Source organism: Macadamia integrifolia, chromosome 1 (assembly GCF_013358625.1).
Source record: "Macadamia integrifolia cultivar HAES 741 chromosome 1, SCU_Mint_v3, whole genome shotgun sequence".
NCBI lineage: Eukaryota > Viridiplantae > Streptophyta > Magnoliopsida > Proteales > Proteaceae > Macadamia > Macadamia integrifolia.
The window spans coordinates 16,844,236-16,857,481 of record NC_056557.1 but is presented as its reverse complement, the minus strand read 5'-3'; the positions used below and the strand labels follow the sequence as shown (position 1 = coordinate 16,857,481).

Below are 13,246 nucleotides of genomic sequence, written 5' to 3'. Positions count from 1 at the left end.
GTAGATTAAAAATAAAAAATAAAAATACCAAATTAACCCACTTCCTACACAAACTTATACTATCCAAGAAAAGTGTGGGGAAATTTCCCAGTGTCAACGTAGGAAACCTGACTGCTGGATGAATGAGTTACCTATGGAAATTCTGCAAGACATACTTGTTTAGTAACAACCTCTGCTGGATCATTGCTCAGTTAAGAGAAGTAGAAGGGCACATTAGGAAACCGTTGCATGGTGGATGGAAGGAAATTAATACTGTAGCCTGTTATTTGAGCTCTGCAGTTTATGAATAATAAAATAACAAAAACCCTGAAATATTATTTTTACATGGCCTGGAAGAGGATTTACCACACCACATCATTGATTCTTTATGAACCTTGTACGAGAACCAGGTTCTCTTATACAAAATCAAAGATGAAAAATTCTTCTATAAGAATTATAAGTGTTGCTGCAATCTGCTGTTGATCTAATGCTTTGCATTAATCAAGTTTCTAATAACATAAGGCAGAATGCCTCCATGATCAAAGTAGGCCAGTTCAACCTGCATGAAGAAAGCAGGAGAGATTATCCAAATAGTAGAGACTGGATATTGAAAAGACATGAAAAGAGGATAATCCAGGCAGAACAAAGGAAAATGAGAGTTGAGAGAGCACCAACCTCCGTATCAAATCGGATGGTGCAAGCGAATGATTTTCCATTGTCTGTCACAACTGTGGCATCTTGACCAGGCCTAATCTCACTCACACTGCTTGGGAGGTCAATACTGAAGCGTTCATGGCCAGTTAAACCGAGAGTCTCAGCATCTTCTCCATGCTTGAAACACAGTGGAATAATACCCATACCCACAAGGTTACTGCGGTGAATCCGCTCAAAGCTCTTTGCAATCACTGCTTTCACGCCCTGAGGTCAACAAATTCAAAGTTTAGCCAGTGAGAGAAGTGATAATATATCTGATGAATGAAAGATGTAGCATTGAAAGGATGTACCAGGAGCATTGGGCCCTTGGCAGCCCAATCTCGAGAACTCCCACTTCCATACTCAGCCCCAGCCAATATAATGGTATCATGTCCTGTGCTCTTGTACCTCTGTTTGTGGGGTTGGGGGGGGGGGGGAAATAAAAATATATGTCACTGTTGACAACAGAGAATTTTCTACAATTTAGTGAGTATATAGCCTGGCACCACAATGTTGACAACTAGTTAACAAATCGTCAATTCAGGCTTAGAGATAATTGCAGTCTACAAATATCATGTTTATAGTAAAAATAGAAAGCTAAAAGATCCTATTTGTCATAAACTACCAATCGTATAGCCAAATGTCCAATGTATCACTGATTTAGACAGCTGAAGAATCTAGGAGGCAGTCCAGGAAGCGGGTCCATTAATGGAGATGAGATTGACCACCTCACACACTCAGGTGGACCCCATCAAATGTTTAGTCCCAACCCAGCATGTTTCTCATCTCAACACAGTGCCACCGTCCATAATAGTTATAATATAGCATTTAGATTAGCTGGCAATGGAGGAATATGTATCATGTTACTATCAGTCATTGCAGAGAAGTCTTAAAGAAATTACCATGGCAGCATCAAATACAGATAGTTTCTCCCCTGTGGGAATGTGGATTGTCTTTGGCCCAACTTCTCCCTTCAAGAGCTTGTTTACAAGGCGAATATTGGCAAAAGTACCCCTTGCCATGACCTCATCATTACCACGACGACTTCCATAAGAGTTGAAATCCCTTCTATCAACCCCACGTTCCATGAGGTACTTGGCAGCAGGACTATCTTTGTGGATGCTACCAGCAGGTGATATATGATCAGTTGTGATACTGTCCCCAAAATTAAGTAAGCAGTAGGCCTCCTTAACTCCATGTGGTCCAGGAGGGGCCATAGTCATGCCCTTAAAATAAGGAGGCTCATGAATATAAGTTGATGATTGGTCCCAAGTATACATAGTACTGGTAGGGACGGATAACTGATTCCACATCGGATTTCCCTTGGTGATTGCTTCATATGTAGCTCGAAACATGTCTGGCAATACACTAGATTGCACAACCTGAAGAAAATAAAAGGAACAAGATGTAATGTGCTACAATCTATATTCCTAAACTACTTAAAAATCATCAAAGCAAGTTGGGAATAGCATAATACATCTGCTACTTCTTCGCTGGATGGCCAAATATCCCTGAAAAATATCTTCTTTCCATCTTTCCCCGTCCCTATGGGTTCTGTCTCAAAGTCTATGTCAACCTGCAGGACACACCCCATGTGAGCCAAATACCTCACAATATCGAAAGAAAATCAATTTAATTGGAACTGAAAAGGAAAAAGGGTAAAAAGTAAGATCACACGCATACCGTGCCAGCAAGTGCATAGGCAACTACAAGGGGAGGGGAAGCAAGATAATTTGCCCTTGTTAAAGGATGCACACGACCCTCAAAATTCCTATTGCCAGATAACACAGCTGCAGCCACTATGTCTGAAAATGAAACAAGAAATTTCAGGGCAATGCACACAAAAAGAAGAAATAAAAACTTGTAAAAAGAATACAGCAACAAGAAGTCACCATTTTCAGATATTGCAGATGCCACCATTTCATTTAGATCTCCAGAGTTCCCAATGCAAGTAGTGCACCCATACCCAACAATATGAAATCCAAGCAGATTCAAATACTTCTGCAACCCACTGCAAAACAATGCCCCCATGTTAGGATTACCTTACCAAAACAAAAATATCTCCAAAAGTGCTTCAGGCTCCACCACAGAAGTACCTCTGTAGTAAATATTTAGTAACAACTCCAGATCCTGGAGCTAAACTAGTCTTGATCCATGGCTTGACCTGATATGGAAAAACGGTAAAATTATAAGTACAGAAGATCATTCCTAGAAAACAGAAAGTAGACCTTGAGAAACTCAAAAATTTGAGACTGTTTTTTGTAATATACTCAGTCAAATAGCCTAAAGTTTGCCTCTGAAGTTTAGGCGAATTAAGAATTAGAATATATTGTTTTAAAACGTTACAGTTTTAGGCAGATGGAAAAGTGACACCGTTACCTGGACATGGCAAGGAATACAACTGGGGTGTGGGAACGATTCTATTCCCTGCATTCTGATTGGCTTATGTGAAGTGTTAACCACGGGTTGAGCTCATAATTTGAAGTGTTTGTGTAACATAATTAAATACTATTCCATAATTCCAGAAGCACCAGATCCTCTGAATTGAGAATCAGCTTTAGGATTGTTGAATTCATGCAGCTCTAAAAGTCTCTACAACTTGAACAATGTGTATATATTGAACTCTAAAGACTGAAGAATGAGTCCAGAAAAATCTCCGAAGGTGACAAATATAACAAAACAGGCTAAGGATCAAAAGAAAGATAGGTTGGAAGCACCTTCGTTAGCAGAGCACTGAACCCAGAATAAGATGGAACACCCCAACACAGGAAAACAAATGATTGGGAGGGTCATGACAATGACGATAAAGCAAATACCATCATTACAGTCACAAACCTCACAACTTTGAATCTGCAATAGGTCAAGTACTCTGCATTTAAGCTGTCACAAGATGCTGTCTTCCGCACAGATCCCATTGAACTCCTAGAGAAGGAAGTCTTTCTGAACCAAGAAAGAAAAAAGATCTAGAAATATCACTAGGCTGATTGGCCAAATGTTTACAAACCCAAGAATAGAGCTTGTAAACTTGTGCTAAAGCCTCTCAAACTAACAACCTGGGCATTGATGGGAAAATGGTTAGATGTCTTGAAGAAGAGGGGGATCAGTATTGGAGGTCAGTCACTGTCTCATTGGTTGAATATGAAGTGAATCCTTGCCTCCTTGGGATAGAACATAGCAAGGGGGTGTAGGGAGTAGTGAGTAGTAACTAGTAAGTAGTAAACCTATGCTGTCCTTTCACTGTCTCCTGGACAGTTGGGACACGGGAAGGAAAGAAATTCAGCATTTCTACAGGAAAAAATAGCAGGAGCAGCAAGGTGCTAAGAGAGTTCTGTCTCATCTTTCATCAGTCTTCTATCCTTCATGTTCAAAGGCTTCCAGTAGCTACTTTTACTCATAAAAAAAGGCTTCCGGTAGCTACTTTTTCTGAAATTTCATTACAATTAATTACTGACAATATACTAGTTGCTAGCTTTTGTTGATCAGTTCTGTACCTTTTTTACCTTTTAAATGTCATCCTTAACCTTACCTATTTGGAAAGCTGTCGGGGGGTGGGGGGGATGCATTATTACTGTCTATGCATGCTAAAGTGGACACAAAAGAATTGAGAACAAAGGTCGATACTAAAACAAAATTGAAAGAAAACATTTCTGACCTCTAGTCCCAAGTCACAGGCTTTCTTTGCAACCAATGCAGCTCCAAGCATTACACTAGGATTTGATGTATTTGTGCAGCTGGTGATAGCTGCTATAACAACATCACCATGTTTAATTTGTGCTGGCGTCCCATCATATGAAAACTCAACAACTTTGTTCTGAGATTCCTTGGGTATGGCAAATCCCTGTGACAAGGTATGAAGAATAAAAATCATGTAAGCATGTCTTTCCAGAAACCATGATGCAGCCAAAAGGGTAAAGCATAAGGTTTCAGATATACATAACTCACTATTTAAAAAGAAATATAAGTACATAGCTAAATAAAATATGACATTTACTCTTGAGATTTCTATTTGTACTGTCATTACTGACGCTTCTAGTATATAACAACCGAGGAAACAACTAGAAGCTTTGGATATCCTTTTTTTTAAATGATAGACATCTGAAATATTCCGACAGTGGAATTAAAATATATTTCTAGAGTATGCTGGAGATAGTAATTAGATACTTGAGTAGGGAAAATATTTTTTTTTTATAACCAGCATAAACCTACTTGTTTGAAACAAGTTCAGAAAAATTCCATGAAAATCTTCCGTCCAACTCCAAAATGGTTTAGGTTTGTCAACAACAAGTAAAGGTACATAAGAAAATGTATTTAAATGGAATCATTCCCAGTCAAAAAGCTGGAGTGTGGTAAGCAGTTAGTTATAAAAATCAAATTTTTATCCATCCCATTTGTTCTAATATTCAAGGTCTCTCAACCCTGCACGTCACAAAAAGCCATATAAAACTTGACAGGAAGCTCTTTATTTTTTTTTGGGGGGGGGGGGGGGGGGTGGGGGGTGTGGTAAGAGCAGTGTAACATGTTTTCCTCACACTATTTTAATTTCAAAGGAAAAGAAGCCAAAATTATCCTTTTCTTTTCTTTTCCCTGCCACTGTGAGATACGCTAATCACCTCTCATTATTTGTGTTTCCTACTCATCAATCATCATAAACACCCACCTTATAGGTTGTTGCTATCGAAGATTTTATTTATTCTTAGACTTTGAATTCTTAAGCCAGTGAAAATGACTCAACCCAAAAATGGCATAAAGCAATTTTTTCCCCTTCTTTTATTACTAATATACATTCCTAAAGTTGAATTGTTGTCAGCTTATCCTTGAACACCTTACGAAAATATGGCTACAATCTATTAAATTTAACAGAATACTGTCACCTTATCTAATAAAGTTTGCCACTAAGTGGAAGAAGATTGTCTTGTAGTTGGTTTTTTATACATCAACCGAAATCATTTTTTTACTATTTTCTCAATTTTTTATATGATTGATACTTAAAGTTATCTTACCTTAAATCCAACTTTGCTGTCTAAGCAAGCATGCCAATCCACCTTCATTTCTTTCAAGGTAACTCGATCATGAGGCCTGCCATGCATTTATTGTCAGAATTAGCCCCTAGTCAAGAAGTTGTTCAAGAGACTGAAATTAAGCTTGTAGATGTGGGTAGGAAAGAAGAATGAGATATGAACATTAGATCAATTTTTACCTCTTTGGCCCTGATACGCATGGTTCTACATCCTCAAGATTCAATTCCAGAGAAGAGGAGTAGACTCTCTCAGTCTGGGGCTGCATTCAGACAAACACGCTTTTCAGATAAATCTATTTCTAAAATCATGCGCTCTAAGCAATGCTATATGCAGAAGGGAAACTGAATAGAGGGTGTATATTCTACCTGGCTGTAGTCAATAAACATCTTATTAGCACGCAGATAGGACTCTATCATAGAAACCTGCATATTGGTAAAGCATTAACGAATATAGAAAAAATCATTACACGGTATAATCTCTGTTTTAAGTATCATACCATAAATACTCACAGTGTCATCACTTCTGCCAGTGAGTTTCAAATACTGCAGGGTGACATGATCTACAGGGAAGAAACCCATGGTTGCCCCATACTCGGGAGACATGTTTGCAATAGTGGCACGATCAGCCAACGATAATTCACTCATGCCTTCGCCTGCATGGAAAGATAAAATACCATGCCAAATTCATTGGAAAAAAAAAAAAGAAGAAAAAGAAAAGAAAAGAATGGGTGATTAAGAATAGAAAGATCTGAAATGGGAAGGTCTACCGTAAAACTCCACAAACTTGCCAACAACCCCATGCTTCCTGAGCATTTGGGTCACTGTCAAAACCAAATCAGTAGCAGTCACACCACTTTTCAATTTTCCTGTCAATTTAAACCCCACTACACCAGGCAGAACCATGCTCATTGGCTGCAAGAAGAACAACATGCAAGAACTTTAGAACTTTCATATCTCAATGTTTCTGATTCAGATTCTTTGAACAGATTTGTTCCAATTCAGGTGAGCCAATCAGTTCCATAAATTTCCTTAAACAAAATAGAAAATTGACCAGCATAACTTAAGATTTCGGAGGTCAGAATGTAATTGAGATTATGCTCCCAGACCTCCCAACGGCGTCATAGAAAGTGAAAAAAATTTACCTGGCCAAGCATTGCAGCTTCTGCCTCTATCCCGCCGACTCCCCAGCCAGCAACACCTAACCCATCAATCATAGTTGTGTGGGAATCGGTACCCACTACACTATCAGGGTAAAGTATACCATCCTTGTCAAATACGACACGTCCAAGGTATTCTAGGTTCACCTGAAGATCATAATAAAAGAATTCATTTTGTCTGGACAAGCAGGATATGTTGGCGCTATACACTATGACAGCTTAAAAAACCAGGAAAAACTTATAATAATTCAAACACCAAAATAAAAATCCAGTACAGACCTGGTGGAGATCATAATAAAATAATTCATTTTGTCTGGACAAGCAGGATATGTTGGCGCTATACAATATGACAGAGCTTAAAAAACCAGGCAAAAATTATAATAATTCAAACACCAAAATAAAAATCCAGTACAGACCTGGTGAACGATCCCAGAGCCTGGAGGGACAACAAGCATATTCTGGAATGCATTGGATCCCCACTTAAGAAAACCAAATCTTTCTTTGTTGCGCTGGAACTCAAGATCCATATTTGCCTGCACTGCATTTTCTGATCTTGCCACATCAACTTGCACTGAGTGATCAATTACAAGATCGACCGGAACCTGTATACATGAAATTTTGTCTTAGATGTCGACAGAGGAGACAACAATACATGAATATATGTTTACATCCACAATTTCACGTAGAAGCAGGTCGGTCTTCAGATGATCCATAAATGCAACTAATATGCGTGGGAATATGCTTGAGACGTATAAAAACATGAGAAATGTGGCTCACCAATGGGTTAATCTTGTTCGAATCGCTGCCAAGATTGTTCATAGCATCGCGCATGCATGCAAGATCAACAACAGCCGGAACGCCGGTAAAATCCTGACAGCAGAGAACCAGATAATTGGGAGATATGAACCTAAAGCATATATGCGAAAAGGGAAAGAACCCATTCCTGCAAATCCATAAACAATAAACCCCATAAGAAATGTTACCTGAAGAAGCACACGAGCAGGCTTGAACGGAATCTCAACCTGTTTGGGAGCAGTATTCTGCCAGTCAACAATTTTCTCGACATCCTTGGTCGTAACTTGGAAGTCATCACAGTTACGAATCGCCGACTCGAGAAGGATCCTAATAGAGTAAGGAAGCTTGTCTGCAACACCCCACCCACCCCCCCCAAAAAAAAAAAAAAAAAATTAAAACCTCAAAAATTTTCAATTACCACTTGGAATTCATCGAAACTGATCAACACTATAAGGAAATGAACAAAATCCAAGAAGAACTGACCAATCCGTGGGTCATTGAGATCGGGTAAGCTGTAATATTTCCCAAATTGACCACCTCCTGGTTTCTCAAGCGTCTTCAATATGCACTCGTAAGCATGCCGAGTAGCTGAACTCAATCAAAAAATTGGGTATCATATCAGATACAGTACAAACAATGATGAGAGACGATAATGAGATTGAAATTGGAGATTTTACAACTTACCCATTGTGGCGATCCGCCTCTCAAACCGTCCTATAACAATAGAGGATGAGCGGAGAAGAGCTGCGTTGCTAGGAGGAGATCTCCAGTGAGAGAAATACCTTGAAAGAGATAATGGAGGAGTGAAACTGGGGATCAGAGAAAGAAGAAGATGTGAGGGTGGTGAAGGTGTAGAAGGGGAGGTAGTCCTAGAGAACAGGTGGGGCTGAACAGTAGATGCGAGGACGATGGGTGGTTTTGTGTTCGTGGTGGATAGAGATGAGAAGAAGCTCTAAATAGTTTTTTTCTTTCTGGTGGAAGAAGCTCTAAATAGTTAAAGAGTGTTGAGATGAGCCTCGTTTGTGGTGTCAGCTACCATATCGGTACTATAGCTCTCCGTTTCGCTTTCCATTTCCTTTTCATCACGTTTTTTTTTTTCAATTCTCCATTTTTCATGTTTTTCACCATTTTAGTAGCAGATATGTTTGCTTGTCAGGAAGTGAATAGGAAAAAAAATTTAAGAAAAGAGATAAATATGTAAATCAATCATTGCATTACGATAAATAAATGTCATCATGATGCAATGATTGTTTCATGTGTTTATCTCTATAATTTCTTGACAATTAAATTATACCTTTATTTTTTATACTTTATTTTACTGAGAAATTAAAAAAAAAAAAAAAAAAAAAAAAAAAAAACAAGGTTATGATATGATTGGTTGGATTAGTATTGACTCTGTTCAATCTTGATTCTTAGCCAATGTCATGATGTTGAATCTAAGGGTGTTAATCGGTTTGATTTTAGTTTAAACGGTGTAGATTGGTTTGGTTCACATTAACTTGACTAAAATCATAACCGCACTATTTACTAAATAGTTTTACTTTCTAAAACCGTGACCATTTAGTAAACGATTTCTCTTTCACTGTTTTTAACGGTTTCAATTTCGATTTATTCCATACGGTTTGTAAATTGTTCACAATCAGTTTGTTATAACTTGCAATCATCTTTAAATTGAAAATCATAAGTTTATCCTAAAATAATTGGCAAGCACAAATAAGAGATTCTATATTAACGATAATATGTCTTAATTTGATAATCTAGTGTTATCTCTTTGCATAGCCATTTTCAAACATATAAAATTAATATCATACAACATCCAAATCCAGTCTTCTACAGTATAAAATATTAAAATGATAGGTGATTTAGCCAAAATACCCCATCTGTGATAACAAACAGTAACATATATGGATTACAAGTTTATGATCTAAAGCCTAAACTTAAACTAAATTATAATAAATCATACAAAAGTAGGATGAACACTTAATTTAATTGTTAATTATTATACGGATTACTGCCCCTACTTTATTTAATTGTTATACGGATTAATCGAATCGGTTAAAACTGTTTTAAATGGTTTCAATTCAGTTTGAAACCAACGAGTTTCACGGTTAAAACCAACCCAACCCATTTAGTTAATCGGCATGAAACTTGAAACTATAACCGCATCATTTACTAAACGGTTTTGTGGTTTCGGTGTAAATGGATCGGTTAGGTTTTGGCTATAAATTCACATCCTTAGTTGAATCGATACAAACGAAGGGTAATGAGGTAAAAATATTTATTTTATACAACAACCAAAGGTATTTTTATGTTATATGGATTGATTCGATCAATATCTACCTTGTCCGATCCCAACAGCAATTCCAATATCTTAAAACGTGTTCTGGAGTCTAGTAGCCTCCTCCATATTTTTTTTCTTTATGAAACAAAAAATTTAAAATTTAAAAATACATAAAGAAGTTTGGGAGAAAGAAACTTGTCGGTCGTTTGTAGGCAACACCAATGCACGAGCATCAATGGGAGGGTGTATGGTTGTTATCTTCAGCACATGAGGGGCAGGGTAGTGTAAGTTTGGCTGTAACTTGCCCTGAGCCTGAATAGGGCCTTGGTTAAGAGTTTTTTACTTAGAGGGCGGGTTAGGCTTGGGCTTGGCCCAACCTAACCCTAATTTATACTTTGATCTATATAATATAATATAAGATTATCATCATATCATTTTATTCAAAATAATAAAATTTGGATCATTGATTCTTATGGTGAGTTGTCCTAAACATCTATTATTGTGGTGCACTTAATAATTTTAATTATTTATTAATTATATGATCTATAGTATATACACACACACATATATATATACATAATGATACAAATGGCAAAAACAAAGTTGATTAAGGTTAATCTAACCCTAACAAAAAAATCAGGGTAAATTACCAATCTAGCCCAATCAGAGTCAATTAGGACCAAGTTGAGTTGGCATTAGCCTAGCAAGATTGAGTTTGAGGATCTAGGGTTGAATTAGAATTTTAAAACACCTGGCCTTATTTCATACTTAGGATAAAGAACCATGTAATCTTTTCGCACTTGCCTATTTCTAAGCCTAAGTAACACAAGATTTTTTATTTGGAAGAATTTTACTCCCTACTATACTCCAAGAGACGAAAGAGTGAGACCGTTCCTCGTACGAGATCCTAATGTCATGTTCTCGTGCGATTTTTAAATGGCACACGTCCCAAGCATCACGGTTCTAACGGAGAGTAGGAGACAGCTACCCGTTATCTGCTTTGTTTTTTTGTTAGAACCCCGTTCTCTACTTTTAAATTCTTATCAAATTCTTAGATGTATAAAATATTTATTTTGATATAAATTAATAAAATATTAAATCGGAAGCCAATGTCTTTTGCACTTTCTACTTAATTATGAAGCTCCAATCTCCCTCAACTACTCTCACTGAAAGGACACTAATTTTTTTATTCATTTTCAAACAGCAACAAAATGAAACTAGGGGCTGGTTTCGTGGTATCGATATGGTTGGATTGACCGATTGTATTGTTATCCGCAAGAGTTGGTATGGATTCTTTTCTGGTAATTAAAGATAAAATTATAAAAAAATAATTAATTTTAAAAAAATTAAAAGCAAATCTATTGATATGAGTTGATTTCAATCAAGATCAATATTATATTTAATACGTTAATAGGATTGGTAGTCTAGTAAAAGAAGCATTTGCATCATCATCGTTCGTGATTGATTGTAGATTTGAGTTAACAATGCTTTACTATCGCTTATTGATTTTGCAAAAGTGCTACTTATTATAGTATCATAGAATATATATATATATATATATATTCAATATAAATATTTTATTTCGAAAAATGTGCAAAAGAGAGAAGTTGGCAAGGTAGGACCACGGAAAACCCAATCGACAATACCAGCCCCTGGTTTCATTTTGTTGCTGACGAGTGTGGCTTCATTGGAATTACATGAGGGAGATTTAATTTCATAATTAAGTTGGAAGTGCAAGAGAGATTGGTTCCCCATTTAATATTTTATTCATTTAAGAATTTTACAAGAACTAGAAAATAGATAACCGGGTGTTGTCTCCGTGATGTTTGGGACATGTGTCATTTCACAAGCGTATGGGAACGTAAGACCAGGTTCATGTAATGTACGAGAATCTTATCCGGACTTAAAAGCGAGTTTAAAATTAGGATCAAATTGTCTATAGTGATCGGTGAGGTACAATGAGCATCTGGTGGTTGAGAGCATCTAGCATGCGCCCCAAGAAACTACTAATCACCCGACGCTCACTACACCAATGTAGTGGCTGAAGACGATTTTCATGGGTTTAGAACCTCTAATCTATTTTCATTTTTCTTCAATGGGAGTTTTCAGATCCAAGCCATTTGATTAGATCAAATAGTCATCCTTCACTTTCACCAAACTCTCGCTTCTCTAATTTCTGTGCACCTATCAAAACTTGCCATGTAAAAAATGAAGCTAGAAAATTAGTTCAAACTTCAAACAACAATACCTAAAAATAAAAAAAGGATAAAATCCAAATATAATGTGTTATATATAACAACATAACAAAGCCTCATCCCAATTTAATAGGACCGGTTACATGGATCCAAACAAGGATAAGGAAAAGAAAATGTCAAAAATGGAAGGAAACAACTGATGGAAAAAACAATAGCGAAGTAGTACAGCTATACGGGATCCACTATCAGGATTGTAGCTTGGCCTCCAATCTGTTCTACTCAAGGCCACATTGGGGCAAGACCTAAATTATGCATATCTTTCATCACAATTTCTTTTATGGTAATTTTTGGTTTGCCCCTAGATATTTTGGATTCTTCTATCTGGATCAAATAACTCCTCCTTATTGGAACATTTGTTGCCTCCATTGAACATGAACATACCATCCCAAACGATTTTCCGAAGATTATCATGTATTGGAGCAATTCCCAAATTTGTTGTTATAATGCGATCATTACTTACTTTATCCTTCCTAATTTTTCTGTATATCAATCTTAACATTCTCATCTCTGTTACACATAGCTTATCAATATGTCGTTTCGTAACAACCTAATATTCTGCCTTGTACATCATAGCTGATCATACGATTGTCCTATATAACTTTTCTTTAAGTTTTATAAGGACACATCCGGTGCACAAAAATCTATACGGACCTCTCCACTTCATCCATCCCACTTTAATTCCATATGATACATCATTCTTTATATCACATTATTTATTTAAGATAGAATTCTACCCAAAAAAAAAATAATATATAATTCTAATATCTAAAAAAAGTCACTTTGTGGTATCTCCCTCCCTTCAATAGTCACCAGGTCATTTTCCATTGTAATGTGACTAAAGTTACATATAAGATATTCCATCTTTTTTTCCACTAATCTTAAAGTTTCTTGATTCTAAGGTTGAACTCCATACTTCAGCTTAGAGTTGAGCTTTGTTTTTGTATCATCCAATAAAATAATATTAACAACGAAAAGCATACACCAAGGTAGGGGTGTTAAGCGGTCGGCTGGGCTAGTCTCGGTCGGGGCTAGCCATGCTCGGCCAAATTTTAGGGTTGCATTGTGAATG

The 13,246-nt window shown here is 36.8% G+C and overlaps 1 protein-coding gene across 1 annotated transcript; it reads right to left on the bottom strand.

Moving 5' to 3' along the window:
• Positions 1–236: 236 nt before the first annotated feature.
• Positions 237–8,613, bottom strand: LOC122080902 (aconitate hydratase 1). Its single transcript, XM_042647790.1, has 20 exons — positions 8,326–8,613; positions 8,125–8,229; positions 7,830–7,990; positions 7,624–7,716; positions 7,263–7,448; positions 6,832–6,993; positions 6,457–6,601; positions 6,200–6,342; positions 6,056–6,112; positions 5,870–5,949; positions 5,673–5,748; positions 4,325–4,510; positions 2,769–2,836; positions 2,565–2,683; positions 2,356–2,477; positions 2,150–2,248; positions 1,575–2,054; positions 984–1,082; positions 655–897; positions 237–538 (listed from the first exon to the last, which is right to left on the bottom strand). The coding sequence occupies exons 1-20, from the start codon at positions 8,327–8,329 to the stop codon at positions 464–466; spliced, it is 2,703 nt and encodes a 900-aa protein (XP_042503724.1). The 5' UTR covers positions 8,330–8,613; the 3' UTR covers positions 237–463.
• Between the last annotated feature and the right edge of the window lie 4,633 nt (positions 8,614–13,246).